The following is a 15,729-nucleotide window of genomic DNA, read 5'->3' as shown; positions in this document are numbered from 1 at the left end:
GCCCCCCAGTGGACAGGACAGGCAAAGTGTTGCCCTGAGAGAGCTCATAGCCTAATGAGGCAGAGGGAGGGGCCAGACAGCAAAATAATTGCAGTCGTCGGGGCGGTGGGGGGCGGGGGGGAGGGGCCGGGAAGATGCAATAAGGCAGTGGTCGGCAAACTCATTAGTCAACAGAGCCAAATATCAACAGGACAACGATTGAAATTTCTTTGGAGAGCCAAATTTTTTAAACTTATTCTTCTAACGCCACTTCTTCAAAACAGACTCGCCCAGGCCGTGGTATTTTGTGGAAGAGCCACACTCAAGGGGCCAAAGAGCCGCATGTGGCTCGCGAGCCGCAGTTTGCCGACCAAGGCAATAAGGGGATGGTTAGAGAAGGTCCCTCAAGAGCAAGAGGAGTAGTGACTGGAGGGGGGGGCGGGGAGCAAACCCCAGAGGTAGTTGGGGGAACAGTGAGCTCGGCAGAGGGAACAGCCAGTTCAAAGACCCTGAGGCTGGGCTGTTCTGGAGGGAGCTAAAGGGATGAGGGGAACCTTTTTCTCCCCTTGTTTCTTCTCTCTTTCATCTCCCTCTCCTCATCTCTCTCTCTCTCTGTTCCCTGACCCCTTCCATCTCTCTCTCTCCCCTCAACGCTCACCTTCTTTTTGTTCCTCTCCCACCGTCTCCCTGTCTTCCACTCTGCTGTGACTGGCCATAACCCAAAAAGGCAGTATAGAATAGTGGTTAAGAGCTCAGACTTCGGTGCCATCTAACCGGGCTCTGCCACTTCCTGGCTGTGTGTCCTTAGGCAAGTTACTTAACCTCTCTGTGCTGATGACAATTATAGCAACCCGCATCAGGGCGGCCGTGGGGGTTAAATTGAGATGCGATATGTAAAGCACTCAGAACAATGCCTGGCACACGTGAGCATCAGTAAGTGGTGGAGATGATGATTATTATCACTTAATGTCTCTTTTTCTTTCATCTCTCTTGACTGTCACCCTCTCCCTGTCCTCTCATTTCTCTCTCCCTCCATTTCTGTCCTGACATCCATCTCCCCCCGCCCCCCTCGCTCCTTCTCTCTCTTCCCATCTCTCTTCTCTATCTCTTTACCCCACCCCTATGTCTTTCTTCCTCTCTCCCTACATCTGGACCTCTTCCTCTTCCTCGCCTGCCCTTACCCCCCACCCCCTGCCCTCCACCCCGCCCTTGTCACATTCCAGACTCTCCGAAGACTCCCAGTCCTCGCTCCTCTCCAAACCCGTGAGCAGCCTGTTTCAGAACTGGCCCAAAACACCCCTGCCGCCGCTTCCCACCGGGACCGGGGTCCCTTCCGCTGCTGCGGCCCCGGGGGCCACCTCGCCCTCGGCCTCCTCCTCCTCCACGTCCACCCGCCACCTCCAGGGTGTGGAATTCGAGATGCGGCCGCCCCTGCTCCGCCGGGCCCCCAGCCCCTCGCTCCTGCCCACGTCGGAGCACAAGGTCAGCCCCGCGCCCCGGCCCTCGTCCCTGCCCATCCTGCCTTCGGGACCCCTCTATCCGGGCCTCTTTGACATCCGCAGCTCTCCCACGGGAGGGGCCGGGGGCTCGGCCGACCCCTTCGCCCCCGTCTTTGTGCCACCGCACCCGGGGATGTCCGGGGGCCTCGGGGGAGCCTTGTCCGGGGCCTCCCGCTCCCTCTCACCGACCCGCCTGCTTTCGCTGCCCCCGGACAAGCCTTTCGGCGCCAAGCCCCTGGGGTTCTGGACCAAGTTCGATGTGGCCGACTGGCTCGAGTGGCTGGGCTTGGCTGAGCACCGAGCCCGCTTCCTGGACCACGAGATCGACGGCTCCCACCTGCCCGCCTTGACCAAGGAGGACTACGTGGACCTGGGCGTGACCCGGGTGGGCCACCGCATGAACATCGACCGGGCTCTCAAATTTTTCCTGGAGAGGTGATGGCTGGCCTGGACGGACCAGCCCGTCCACAGAACCCTGGAGCTCGCCGGCCTCTGGACCTCTGACCCTTATTCTCTCCCTGGGCCGGGGACCTTGCTACAACTGTGCCCTGCCCTCACGTCCCGAGGCTGGAGGTCTGATTCCAGCCAGACATTTGCACCTCACAGGAGGGGGCAGCTAATGGAGACTGTGTGCGCAGCTGGGAGCCGAGGGGGTGGGCACGGAAGAGACCAGAGGGGGATGGAGGAGGAGGGAAGGGCCGATTCTGGGGAGGGGGGACTGACAGAGCCATAGAGGGCCAGCCCCGAGCCTGACTGGGTGGGGGAGGCGTCCCCCAGGCCGCAGGGGAAGGGGGTGCCCTCAGATTCCACCACCTGCCACCCCTCGAACAACCCTTTCCCCCCTTCTCCAGGCCCCTCCGTTCTCCCCGCCTCCCCTCTCCCTCAGCACACACAGCGGCCCCCCCAGCCTCTTGCACGCTCCTTTGCACGCCTGCTTGCCTCTCTCCCCTCCCCGGGCTACAATTTTGCACAAATCTGCCCCCTCGCTGTCTTGCACACGCCGCCGCCTTTGCTTCTGTCCTGCGAGGCCTCAGCTCTGCCCCCCTCGCCCACATCGCACCTCCCCTCCCCGGCGCCGCGCCCCCTGCCCTCGCCCTCCGGCTCTGGCTTGCACGCTCCCCCTCGGCGCACGCCCCATCCACCTCCCTCCTGGAAATCTCTGGGCCCTTGCTGCAGACACACTTGGGACACCCTCCTCCTCCCCCCCACCCCCCGCTCACAGGCTCCGTGCTCACACTTATTCTCTGGAATACCCTTCTCTCCGTTCAACCCTTGCACACTCGCCGTCCCGCGCATCTCTCCGGACACGCTTGCCTCCGTTTTTTTTTTTTTAAGCACTTTGCCCTCTTCTTCTTGAACCCTACATTCTTCCTCTGCCCACCGCTGCCTGTCACGTGACACCCGACCCCCCCCCCCTCCTTGCCCCGCCCCCCTCGCACTGTCACTTCTATCGCGTGGCTTGCACACCGGCTTCCCGGGAACCGTTTCTCTCTCAATGCTCATTCCTCGCCTCCCTGCCAGGCTCCCGCTCTCTCGCCCCTTCCTCTTCCAAATCTTTGTCCATCCCCATCGACTCTTTTGTGGACCGTCTCGCACACGCCCCCTCCCGCATTCCCGCTGCCTTTGGGAAGCCCCTCCCTGTCCTTTCCGGATGCCCTCGAGCACCGGCTCTGCTGCGCACTCACTCTTGAGTTTCGGCTTGTTCTTGTCAGCTCCTGGGCGACGCTCTCCATCTCCCCTGGGGAACACCTGCCTTTTGCACACGGCCCCCTCCACACTCCCGGGGCCCCCTCCACACTCCCGGGGCCCCCTCCACACTCCGGGCCTGTCTGACCGGTTCCCTTCCGGGCAGCTGTGTTTTCCGTCCTGGGAAGGAACGGCGCCGCAGCCCTTCTCTCTCTGCCTGTTCTCTTACGTCTCCACGCGCTTCTCTCTCTGGCAAGAGAGGACCCTCCGTCCGCACCGTCACTGTCTGCTCACCACGCGTCCTCTCCCGGCTGAAGGCTGCGCCCTCTGGCTCAGGCTCCCTCCTCGCACTCCTCCCAGTCGTTCCTGGCCATCTGTCTTTCCATTTTGCACGAAGACCGTCCCTCCCCCCGCCCCCCAACCCTTCAGTCTCTCCAAGAAACTGCCCCCTCCAGCATGGCTGTTCCTCCCTGCACGCTCCCCCCTCCCTCTGTTCCTGGGGCTTGGGAATTTTAAACCACCCCTCCCCCTGGGAAGACCCCTCCCCTACTGTGGGTAAAGGGGGGAGGGCATCGCCCTCAGGTCCCCCATGTTCAGCTGCCAAAGAAGGGAGCTCCCCCTCCTTCCCCCAAGCCCATTCCCCCTCTGCTGCCCCCACCCCCGAGGGGGGGGGGCTCCGTCCATGGGGGGAGGGTGCTTGCAGCCCTCTCCCCTTACCATGTCAGGGATCTGCGGGGAACCTTGTGGGAGGGTCCTGGGAGGGGGGAGGGGTGGCAAGGAGGGGGTGGAGGTCGCGCTGGGCCCCTCCCCGCCCCCTCCCCCTTGTCGGATGCCCCCCGTCCGCAGGGGGCCTGCGCGGCGCCTGTCTATCAAGGGCTTGTTCATTCTGGATGGGTGCCGCGGGGTTGGGGAGGGTGTAGGGGGTGGGGAGGGGGGAGGAGAGGTAGGGGTGGGAGGGGGAAGGGACTGGATGGGGCTGCAGCGCGGGGCTGAGAGGAGAGACAAAGCAAAAAGTTACAACAAAAGAAAATACAAAAAAAAAAAACAAAAAACCCTAGAACACACAAAAAAATCCAGAAAAAAAAACAACCTGAAATAAAAGCCCGGAGAACTGTCTTCCAAGGGGGGTGGGAAGAGGAAGAAGAGGGGGCGGGTCTGGACGTCTGCTTCTCGCCGAGCGTGGGGTCGGGACGCGGCCTCAGTTCATCCCTCAAGGCGCTGGGACCCAGGCGTCCGTTTGCAGGGACGGGGGGAAGACTAGGAAGGCGGGATTCTATTATGGGGGTTCGACCCTTCCCCCCATCATCTCCCCTGGCTACCCACCAAGATTTTGCAGAGAGAAATGGCTTTTGTACCAGGTCATTCTTTATAATTAAACTCACAGTATCCACCCCCTCGAGCCGGCCCCGCCTCCTTCCTGGGGAGGACACGCCCCTTTCCTCGGGGTGGGGGGTGTCCGGGTGAATAGCCTGAACCGGCCAGGCGGTGCGCAAGCGCGGCCAGAGTCCGCCCCCCACTTGTCAGTCTTCCTCGGTCGGGTCCGCCCCCAGAGCCTCGAGCATGCGCCGTCGCACCAGGGAGCGGCGGAGGTGCAGGCGGTAATCGCTCAGCAGCAGTTCGTCGTGGCGCAGAAGCGGGTGCGCCGACCCGCGGAGGCTGAGCCCGGTGCGCAGCAGGCGCGAGCGGGTCTGGAAGTCCGAGACGGTGATGAGCCACCTGAGGGGCCGGGCCGGGAGAGGGCAGGGGTGGAGACGGCTGGGTGATCGCTGGTGCTCCCAGCCCCGCCTTTGATTGTCGCACTGTCCCTGCCAGGTCCCTGTTCGTTTACCCATTCCGGTTCCTCAACCCGTCCCCCCGTCCCGAAACCCCTCCCCAGCCCTGCCCTTCGACCCTCACTGGGTCATTCTAGGCCCCGTCCTCCCTCTCAGCCTGGTTTCGTCCTCTAAGCGCGGACAGTCGAGGCTCTTCTCTTTCAAACCGCCGCTCCCTGGCCAGACCTTCACCCGGCAGTTCCAGACCCCGCCCCCTCCTCCGTCCAAGCCCCGCCTTTCAGGGTGGCTCTCAGGCCTGTGCTTCCATCTGTCCCTCCTGGACCCGCCCCCAGCTGCACGCCAATCCCTCTGGGCCCCGCCCCTTCCCTGCGCTCAGTCCAGGCCCCGCCCCTTCACTGCGCTCAGTCCAGGCCCCGCCCCTGCACTGCGCTCAGTCCAGGCCCCGCCCCTGCAATGCGCTCAGTCCAGGCCCCGCCCCTGCACTGCGCTCAGTCCAGGCCCCGCCCCTGCAATGCGCTCAGTCCAGGCCCCGCCCCTGCACTGCGCTCAGTCCAGGCCCCGCCCCTGCACTACGCTCAGTCCAGGCCCCGCCCCTGCAATGCGCTCAGTCCAGGCCCCGCCCCTGCACTGCGCTCAGGCCAGGCCCCGCCCCTGCACTGCGCTCAGGCCAGGCCCCGCCCCCACGCCTCGGTCTGGCCTGTCCTGGCCATCACCTGAGCGATTCAAAGTCCCTTCACTTCAGCTCCCGCCTTCTCTCTGATCTCACCTGGCCCTGCCCCTTCACCGCGCTCATCACTCTTGGCTTCCTTCCCGGTTCCCACTCAAACTCTTCATCATCTCGCCTTACATAAACTTTGTTCTTCTCAGATGCTCCAGGCCCCGCCCTCCCCCACCTTAACTTCTCGGACCCGCCCCCAGCCCCTTGGACCCCGCCCCCACCCCTCCAAGCCCCGCCCCTCTCCTCAAGTCCCACCAGGGTCTGCTCCTCCAGCTCCCTGGGCCCTGCCCAGCCTCTCCACCCCTCCACCTTTACCGGTCGCTCCAGGCCCCAGGCCCACCGCGGGCTCACCGGTTCCTGCGCCCCGCGGTCCCACAGATGACGTTCATGTTCTCAAAGCGGATGCTGCTCACGCCGCCGCTCTCCATGGCCCCAGGTAGTTCGGCCTCCAGCGCCTCCAGCACCTCTAGGTGGGTGAGGTCCTGCTCAGGCTGGGGGAGTCAGAGAGCGAGCCTCAGCCGGTGACACGGGTACATTCCGGGTTCAGAAGACCCCCCCCCCCGCCCGCCCCAACCCCACTTGCAGAACTTGCCGGAGTCCCAGGTGGCATTCCAGGGGCAAGGATCACACTTGATCAAAGGGTCCCATCCCTCTCTCGTCAGAGCAGGGAGGACTGGCATCTCCCAGGTAGAAAGGCATCTACTGTCATTCAAGGTCATTCTCCAAAATATCAATTCTCACCAACTGATTGGTCAGAAGTCACCAATGGGGCCCACTTGACCAATTGACTGAAAACCTTCCAGCAGCCTGCACTGGATGGCAAAGCTTTCAGCAGCTCTTGAAGATTTTCGCAAAGATTTAAGTCACACACTTTCCCTCTTATATTCATACCAGAGGCCCAGTGCACAGATTTGTGCACCAGGGGGGTCCCTCAGCCTGGCCTGCGCCCTCTTGCAATCCGGGACCCCTGGGGGGATGTCGGACTGCCGGTTTTGGCCCAATCCCCATAGCAGTGCACAAAGCAGCAGGCGGCCAGGGGAGAGCTCTAGCCCCGTGGGGCTCTCTCTGCCTGCTCCTGCTCATCCAGGCCCACTGCTCCGCTCAGTAGCGCTGCCAGAGATAGGAGCTGGGCAGCGTCTGGCGCCCATCGGTCAGCTTAGTGTCACTCCCGCTGTGGGAGTGCACTGACCACCAGAGTGTCTGCCCCCTGGTGGTCAGTGCACGTCATAGCAACCGGTCAACCAGTCATTCGGTCGCTTAGGCTTTTATATATATAGATTAGATCAGCAGTCACCAATGGCGGTCCGCGGACCACTGGTGGTCTGTGAGGTCCAAAAGGTTGGTGACCGCAGGATTAGATGTTCAGTTGTCAAAAACTAAGGGTCATAGGGAGTTTAACTTCCTGTGAGTCTATTTAATGTTCAGAAGCACACATTAAGCATTATCACATTTTCAGCACGACAGTACCATGACGAAGGTAATGCCATCATCATAGCATATAAAATTTTAGAGGAACTAAAATGAAGTCATAAAATTGGTTTCTAGGAAGGCAAGCTTTGGGGGGCGGTGGGAAGGAAGGAGGTCCCACATTCAAAACCATTAAGAAGAGAAACAATGGGAAGGAGATTTGTTCCTAAAGTGAGGACAGCCGTCCTTGTGTTGGGGTGAAGTCACCCAGATCGCTGCGGGGGGGCCTCTGAGCGGCGCCGGGCAATGTAAATGTCCACTAATGCCCAGTCTTCTCGCTTAGCTCCTGCCCGAGGGAGACCCTGATAGTTATCTCCTCTGACTGAGGTCAGGGGCTGCCAAAGGATTTGTACACGAAATCACCAGTTCACGGGGTCTATTAAAAACGTGAGCTTTTTCGTAGGTGTTTGCTATATCTGTAAACTTTACAGAATTTCAGAGTAGATGGACTAACAGTGGTTGGCAAACTGCGGCTCACGAGCCACATGCGGCTCTTTGGCCCCTTGAGTGTTGGCTCTTCCACAAAATACCACGGCCTGGGCGAGTCTATGTTGAAGAAGTGGCGTTAGAAGAAGTTTAAGTTTAAAAAATTTGGCTCTCCAAAGAAATTTCAATCGTTGTCCTGTTGATATTGGGCTCTGTGGACTAATGAGTGTGCCGACCACTGGGCTAGCAGATTCCCTTTGTCCTCAGTCTCCCCCCGCTCTGCCCTTCTCTGCCCCTCGGACTCCCCCTCCCCCTGCCCCTCTGGAATCAGCAGTGATACATTTTCCAATTGACCCTCTGACAAAGTCACAATCAATTTTCAGCAACCCGTGCTGGCGCCAAGCCCGCAGCTGGTAAGCCCAGAGCCTGGCTCTGTGCCTGTGCCCCCTCCACCACCCCACCCAGGGCCGCAGGGCGAGGGGCCGCTCACCGACGTCTCCATGCACAGGCAGAGGGGCTGGGCAGTGGGTGGCATGAGGAACTTCCGGATGCACGGGAGCTCTCGGTCCAGCGTTTCGTATTCTGCTACGACCTGGCGCAGGTACTGCTTCCTGGGGGGAGAGCCAATGGGCAGCAAGGAGCTCCAAGGCCAGGGGTCGCTGTCATTGCACTCCAGGGAGCTGAAGTCAGAAATCACGGGGCCAGGGGCTACTCACGAGGATTTGTTGGGCCTGCACAGGCTCCAAGCCTGGGTCTCTTCCGAGGTCTCGAGGTCCACAAGGAGGGCCCCTGGAGACAGAGAACCCCGCTGCCCTGAGCGCTCCTCACATGTGATTAGGCCTCCTGACTGGAACTTGACGGGCCCTTCTAGACAACCCCATGGTCGGCTCACTGGTCCTTTATGGCCAGCTGCTCGTTGGCTCACATTTCCCTCTTCCTCTACAATCCTAAAGTTCTACCCGCACGTGGCCGCCCAGCTAGAGGCGACCGTTACCAGCCTCCCTTGCACCTAGGCGTGGCCATGTGACCAAGATCTCACCCACGGTGTTAGAGGGAGTGAGGGTGCATCTTCGGAGTCCTTTGTTTAAAAGAAGATTGTTCAGGATGTGGATGTGGCCATAAGCCAGCTTCAACCACGCTAAAGACGGGGGAGCCACAATACAGAGGGAACCTGGGTCCCTGAGTCACCTTATGGGGTGAGATGTCCCACCGATCTGGAACACCTGCTTCCCCATTACACAAGAGAGAAATACACTCTCTTTTTTTTCCCTTCCCATCACCCATGAAATCCACAATAGCTTTCACTTTGAAATATGTTATTTTTATTGATTTTTTTTAGAGAGAGAGGAAGGGAGAGGGATAGAGATAGAAACATCAATGAGAGAGAAACATCCATCGGCTGCCTCCTACACGCCCCCTCCTGGGAATTGAGCCTGCAACCTGGGCATGTGCCCTGACCAGGAATCAAACTGTGACTTCCTGGTTGATAGGTCAATGCTCAATCACTGAGCCACGCCAGCCGGGCTCTAAACTGTCTTCTTAATGTCATTGTGTTTGGGGTCTCTTTGTTACAGCAGCTGAACAAAGGGGAATGCGGCTCCTGACAGCCAGGAGCTGGCCTGGCATCCCAGTCGGGCCCCGCTGCTCTCTGGTTGACAGTTTCACAGACCACCACCGTCAGCCAAGGCCACTCTGTGACCCTGATGAACCCGGATAAAATGAAGAGCACTCCAGGATCGTATCTCAACACAACAAGATGTGAACGCTGCCCAAACAACAAAGATGCCCCAACAACCCCCGCATGGCTCAGATGCTGCTGCTTTTCCAGTCATCGTGCCAGCTCCATTCATTCCTCCTGCCTCAGCCTGGCCTCCACTTCCTGCCAGCATCTGGTCCAGAGCAGAGCCCGCTTCCCCGAACCCTCCCAAAGTCCCCTCAGGCAGCTCCGCTCCTATAGAGTCCTCTCTGGCACCCCCTTACTCAGATGTGGCATGTGTTACGGTCTCCGTCATTACAAGTCAATAAATTCAAATCTCTCTCTCTCTCTCTCTCTCTCTCTCTCTCTCTCTCTCTCTCACACACACACACACACACACACACACACACACACACACACCGCAGCATTTGCCAGTTTTCCTGGTGTCAATACTCCCACCGTGGCCAATTTCATGCTACCCACGGTTTTAACAACCAGTTTGCAAAACTCAGCGATGGGCTCCTGTGAGCCGGCCCAGGCCGCCTCCAGCACTGAGCTGCCACCACTGTGCTCCTGGTGCTCTCTGACTTCAGGGCTCTGCTCCCCGTCCTCCCACCTCCCACATGTCCCCACAGGGCAGCGGCGGTGATCGTACGTCTCAGCATCCCATGCTTACAACCCTCAGCGGCTTCCTTTTGCCTTCAGGGTCCCACCCCAGACCTACTGGGTCAGAACCGGCATTTTAACAAGATCCCCTTTGAGAAGCACCTGCCCTGTGTGTGGTCACTCCTGTTGACCTCTCTGCCCATTCCCCTCCATCCCTTCAACACAAGACTCTCCTTCTCCGTCCACTTAACAAGAACTCCAAGGTTACAGTCCCTTTTCCAGAGCCAAGCACGTTCACACATGCTTTCCACCGCGTCCACACGACAACTTTCTGGGTTAGTGTAGTTTAGCAAATGATGAAATGGAAGCACAGAGAGGTTAAGTGGCTTACCCAAGGTCACAGAGCCCAAAGCGCTAGAATCAGGATAAAAATCTAGGTGTCGGGATCCACAGTCTGTGTTCCCAGCTCCGCAGTCTCCTGCCTCTCACCCCACTCTTGTCTAGACAGCAGCCTCCTAATTCCTCTAGTCACCCCATCAGAATAGCATTTGGAAATACTTCCTCCCAAGGCTTCTCAATTGGCGCACCCCCATCACCCTCAAGGTAAATTAAGTCCCAAGTTCTCCCTGTGGCTCACAAGACCACGGATGACCTGACCCTGCTGGTGTCTTCAGCCTGACCAGGCAGGCCATCCTCACTCCAGAAACACTCCTGTGACTGGAACTCTCCCTGTCTCCTCCTGCCTCGGGACCTTGGTCTTTAAGCAAAAGACAAATGGTCATCGGCAGAAACTTCCCAGAATCCTCTTCAGCCCCAAGATTCAGGAGCACTTACGGCCGTGGTGGGTTATTAATTATTTGTGAGACGCTGTGTTTCGCGTCTGCCCTCCCTGCCTGAGCACGGGCTGCGTCATTTCATTCATTAGGCTCTGCAGGCAAAATGCTTGGGACCCACGGGCTTGCTAATGCCCTAGGACCTAGGTCAAAGTTTGCAGCCGGATGAGCTGAAAACGTTATTGGTTCCAAAATACCACAAAGAAAACAGCAAAACTAAAAATGAGCACGTGTTGATAGACAAAACCAGCCAACTGGTCAACTCAATTCCACTCAGCTTCTCTGGAGCTATTGATCAGGGAAGTGCCTCCGTCAGTCTAGGTTAGAGATGATGGAAGGTGGGGGTCTCCAAAAATAGAGTTCTTCAAAGACACAAGAACAGAGGACAGACGTGGAGTCTGTTTTGCAAGCAGGGCGTGTGCTATGCCTAGTATAGCACCTGGCACCGAGTAGGTGCTTATAGCCGACACCCAGGGAGGAGACCTTGTCAGCCACTCCTATCCTTCTTCCCTCTTTTGAGGGGGAAAGTCCATTCGTCACCCAGGCAACTCAGGGGAGGCTCACTGATCTCCGGTCCCCTCGGGGATATCCCATCACATTTAAACCAATGCCTTCCAACCCCACTGTTCATCATAATTACCTGGTAAACGTTTAAAAACTAGATAGGCCCTAGCTGGTTTGGCTCAGTGAATAGAGCATCGGCCTGCAAACTGAAGGGTCCCGGGTTCGATTCCAGTCAAGGGCACATGCCTGGGTTGCTGGCTTGATCCCCAGTAGGGGGCATGCAGGAGGCAGCTGATCAATGTTTCTTTCTCATCATTGATGTTTCTATCTCTCTCTCCCTCTCCCTTCTCTAAAACCAATAAAAATATATTTAAAAATAAAAACTAGATAGATGCTAAGACCCCAATCCTAGAGATTCAGGTTAAATTGGATCTGAACTGCAATTAGGAATAGGTTTTAAAAAAACTCTTTCACCTGGTGGGTAGCTGGAGTTGAGCTGACTAAATAATTGTGATAATTTCATTCCTTCTGCCAGCAATTGAGATAAGCGTGAGCAGGTGCTGATCAGGGAAATATGGGATCGTTTGGGAGTTCTGAAGATGAAGATCTCTGGAAGTGATGCCTGGAACTGTGGCAGCCGTCCTGTGACCATGAGGTTACCTGGCGTGCAAAGGGACTCTATCCCAGACCAAAGAGCATGGAAATGGACACTGAGCTCTCCATGGCATCATTGAGCTGCTGACTCAACCAAACCCATCCCACCTGGGGGCTTCATTTCGGGTGAGATAATGACTTCCTTATTCTTTACACTAAGTCTCATTTCTATTACCTGCTAGGCAAATGCACTTTTACACAGATACATTATTCAATAAACGTTGAATGAGAGAACGAATGAGTGCGCAAGTAGGGAGCCTGGAACCTGAGCCTCGTTATTGGCTGGTGTCAGGCCACACGGGGCCTGGACCACCAGGCCGAGGGTCTGGGACTCTGTCCCTGGAGTGATGAGGAAAGAGGGAGATCTGTGAGCAGGGGAGAGACAGAATCCGCGCTGGTGTCAGGAAGACCCCTCTGGAGCCATGTGGGCAATGGCTGGAGGGGAGAAACTGGAGACCAGACAGTCAGGCTGAGGAAATGTCCTTAGGAAAGAGAACAAGAGCTGAGCTGGGGCTGTGGGATGCAGAGGCAGGGGTGGGGCAGAGAGCATGGTGGGAAGATGGGGCTGGGGACTGACGGCTGTGGGAGGGGATGGGGGCAGCCCCTGGGATCTAGCCCAGTGATCAGGTTGGCAATGGGGTCATTAGAAGATGGGAAGCAGGGAGAAGGAGTGGCTTTTGGGGAAGATGCTGAGCTCAGTGTGGAAGACAAGAAGAGTGTGAAGGACCAGCTGGTGTGGCTCAGTGGTTGAGCATTGACCTATGAACCAGGAGGTCAGGGTTGGATTCCCAGTCAGGGCACATGCCTGGGATAGGGGCTCAATCCCCAGTAGAGGGCATGCAAGAGGCAACCGATCAATGACTCCCATCCTTAATGTTTCTATCTCTCTCTCTCCCTTTCCATTCCTCTCTGAAATCAATTAAAAATTAATTAATTAAAAAAGAAGAGTGTAAGGGATCAGGGCAGGGCTTCTGAGGGAGATAATGGCCTCAGAAGAGTAGTTGGGGCCCCAGAGGCTCATGGGAAATGTAGTTCGCTGTCCAGAACATTGGCCAGGGAACTGCAGAGGCTCGTGGGAAATGTAGTGTGAAGTCCAAAAGGTACTGGTCGACCTGAGTCTGGGTGGCTCTCTCTTGGGAAGGCCAGTGACTCCCTGGAGGCCACACCGCAGGCCAAGTCTACCACTCAATACATGAAGAAAATTCTCACGCTACCCCCCACCTCCACACACACACACACACACACACACACACACACACACACAGACGCGGCTTAGTGTACCTGCTTCCCTGTGCGAGCTGGGGGTGCCCAGGGTGGAGGAGCTCGGGGGCTCCACCTCCTGCTGCATCCTGGGAAGGCGGGTGGGGGGTGTCTCAGGAGGGTGGGGAGAAGAGCTCTGACTGGGCCACCCACCCCAGCTCCTTCTCGTCCTTGCTGCCTCCTCTTCCTTTTGGACCCTCCGGGGAACACCCACAGCAGAAGACCGGGCAGGCTGAGCCCACATGGGGATCCTGGTTCCCCTGACCTCGGGGAGCCCCTGTAGGCCCCAGGCCCTTCTCTCCCACTTTCCTGCTTCTTCCTCGAGCTCTCCCCGTCTCCTGGAGTCTCTTCTCTCCCCCCTCTCTCTCCCTCTCTCTCCCTCATTCTCCCCCCATCTCTCTGCTCCCCTCCCTCTCTCCCTCTCTCCCAGTTTTGTTTCCCTGAGATCTCCTAGCCTCTCTCTCCATCTCTCCTCTATACTTTCCCTTGATTTCTCTGCCCCCTTCCTCCCCATTTCTCTCCCCCTTCCTGGTTCCATCTCCCCAGTCTCTTCCTTTATCAATTTCCCCAACATCTCCCCCGACCCCCGTCCTCCCCTCTATTCATAGTTGCCTGCTTTCCTCTGACCCCCTCTCCCTCTCCCGGTCTCCTTGCCTCTCTCCCCATCTCTCCCCCCGTCTCCCTTTTCCATCTCTCCCCCCGCTCCCCTCTGTCATCCCCCTTCTGTTCCCACTTGCCCTCCGTTCATCCCTGTCTCAAGCAGGAACTGGTTAGACACAGGCAAGATTCAAACGGAAACTGGGTTCTAGACGGGGGGAGGGAAAGGTGGGTGGGCCGGGGGCTTGGTTGCCATGGTACCGACAGAAGGCGGGGGCGGGGCTGGGGCCTCGGACTCCTGGGTCTGAGGGAGGAAGGGGCGGGGCCTGGCCTCCTGGGTCTGGAGGGGAAGGGTCTGGGGCTCCTGGGCCCCAAGTGAAGGAGGGAAGGGGTCTAACCGCATCGGTGCCCATTAGGCATCCCTGTCTTTGCATTTGCCAAACGCTCGGCAGAAACTGTGCCAGAGAAGGCTGGACTTTCCCCCTCCCTCTGTCTGCCCTCCCGGTCTGTGTCTGTCCTTGTCTCTCTCCTCTCCGCTCCCAGATGTCTCTGTCTTGACTATTATTCCTGCGTGATTAGCATCAGCTCCCTGCTTCCTAGATGGTAGCACCTCTGTCTTCTGCATGACTTGTTCAGGAGTGAACTTAGCAACCAATAAGGAGCCGTCAACCCATGAACCAGGAGGTCACGGTTTGATTCCTGGTCAGGGCACATGCCTGGGTTGCAGGCTTGATCCCCAGTAGGGGGCGTGCAGGAGGCAGCCGATCGATGTTTCTCTCAGCATTGATGTTTCTCTCTCTTCCTCTCCCTTCCTCTCTCTGAAATCAATAAAGACATATTTAAAGACAAAGAAAAAAAATCAATCAAGGAAACAGAGTCAACCCTTGGACTTCTGCTGAACTCATTTGTTTTCCCCCAGAGATTGCCAAGCCAGTTGGGGTCTAGGTTGGAGCTGTGGGGGGGCCATCACATTGCCATATGGTGAGACAACTTACCTGAAAGCAAAGACCAGAGGAAAGCAGACACCAAAGATGCCAACAGTCAGATTCCTGATGATGACTGGGGTACCTGGATCCAGCCGTGCCTGAAACCCTCTCCCACACAATCAACTCCCCCTTATGCTCAGGTCATTTGGGTTTGTGTCATTGGCAATGAAAACAGTCTGGACTTCACTAGACTCATTTCCAGACTCAGTTCCTCTGTGGCCCTGACTCCCTGCCACCTCTTCATGTCTGGGTCTCCCATCAGGCTGACCTCCATTTCTGTCCCCAAGCCCATCCCTATAGGAAGGGAACACCTTTCACCCCATGACCACAGGCACACCTACCCGCAGAGCCCACCAGCCCCCAGGCTGTATCCCTTCTGCCTCCTGACCCTGCTTCCTCTCCTCCTCATTCCTGGAGCCAGGACACCCCCTCAGGCTCCACCTCTCCTGCCTGGACCCTCTCCCCAGCCTCCTTCTTGGGCTCCCATCCTCATTCCTTTCCCCCACAGGGTTCCGGCGGGTTCTTTCTGCGCCCAGAGCTGACCCTGTCCCTCCCCTGCTCGAAGCCGCCCCCCCCCAGCTCCCCAGCATCCCTGGACCACATTTCCGCCCCTCATCCAGGCATCTGAGATTTGCCAGATCTGGTCCCACGCTCCTCTCCCATCTCACCCCTTCGAACAGCTTCCAGTCACCTTTGATTAATTCTTTTATTTAGCGAGTGCCTCCCAGGCCATTCCTGCCTCCACGCCCCACACGCTGTGCCTTCTGGCATACCCTTCTCAACCCTCCTTTCCCCGGAGCGAAGGCTCTCCTCCTTTCACAGAACCTCAAATGCTCCCTCCCGCCGGCAGCCTCCTCCCAGGCGTGTTTGCTGTACTCTCCCGCTGCGCGTGCTTCATCGGCTCCCGTCCCAGACTTCTGAACACGGTCCACGCCTCTGCCTTGTTCAGGGATCTGCCCTGGGTCAGCCTCCCCCACCGGGCCAACAGCTCCTAACTCCTCCCGGCTCTCCTCCTCTGCATCACCCGCTCAGGGAAGCGCAGAATG

The 15,729-nt window shown here is 57.9% G+C and overlaps 2 protein-coding genes and 1 long non-coding RNA gene across 5 annotated transcripts in view; 2 read left to right on the top strand and 1 right to left on the bottom strand.

Moving 5' to 3' along the window:
- SHANK1 (SH3 and multiple ankyrin repeat domains 1) overlaps positions 1-1,917 on the top strand; it is a 48,510-nt gene extending 46,593 nt beyond the window's left edge. The window contains exon 23 of the mRNA XM_054710672.1: positions 1,203-1,917. Coding sequence (XP_054566647.1) covers positions 1,203-1,917 — 715 coding nt within the window. The remainder of the gene's footprint in view (positions 1-1,202) is intronic.
- A 2,590-nt stretch (positions 1,918-4,507) lies between these two features.
- On the bottom strand, positions 4,508-13,924 carry C21H19orf81 (chromosome 21 C19orf81 homolog). 3 transcript variants are annotated; one of them, XM_028129417.2, is made up of 6 exons: positions 13,838-13,924; positions 13,122-13,189; positions 8,264-8,336; positions 8,038-8,158; positions 6,006-6,145; positions 4,508-4,880 (listed from the first exon to the last, which is right to left on the bottom strand). In XM_028129417.2, exons 1-6 carry the CDS (start codon positions 13,846-13,848, stop codon positions 4,685-4,687), a joined length of 609 nt encoding a protein of 202 aa, XP_027985218.1. In that variant the 5' UTR covers positions 13,849-13,924; the 3' UTR covers positions 4,508-4,684. The 3 variants fall into 3 exon arrangements, with proteins under 3 accessions (XP_027985218.1, XP_054566777.1, XP_054566778.1); XM_054710802.1 differs by lacking the exons at positions 13,122-13,189; positions 13,838-13,924 and adding an exon at positions 13,254-13,449; XM_054710803.1 differs by lacking the exons at positions 13,122-13,189; positions 13,838-13,924 and adding an exon at positions 11,661-11,756.
- LOC114227345 (uncharacterized) lies at positions 4,781-9,589 on the top strand. Its single transcript, XR_003613389.2, has 3 exons — positions 4,781-4,868; positions 5,982-6,090; positions 9,122-9,589. It is a non-coding gene; the product is annotated as an uncharacterized LOC114227345 (long non-coding RNA).
- Positions 13,925-15,729: the final 1,805 nt, after the last annotated feature.

This window comes from Eptesicus fuscus, chromosome 21 (genome assembly GCF_027574615.1).
Source record: "Eptesicus fuscus isolate TK198812 chromosome 21, DD_ASM_mEF_20220401, whole genome shotgun sequence".
NCBI lineage: Eukaryota > Metazoa > Chordata > Mammalia > Chiroptera > Vespertilionidae > Eptesicus > Eptesicus fuscus.
This window is presented reverse-complemented; position numbering and strand designations above follow the sequence as displayed.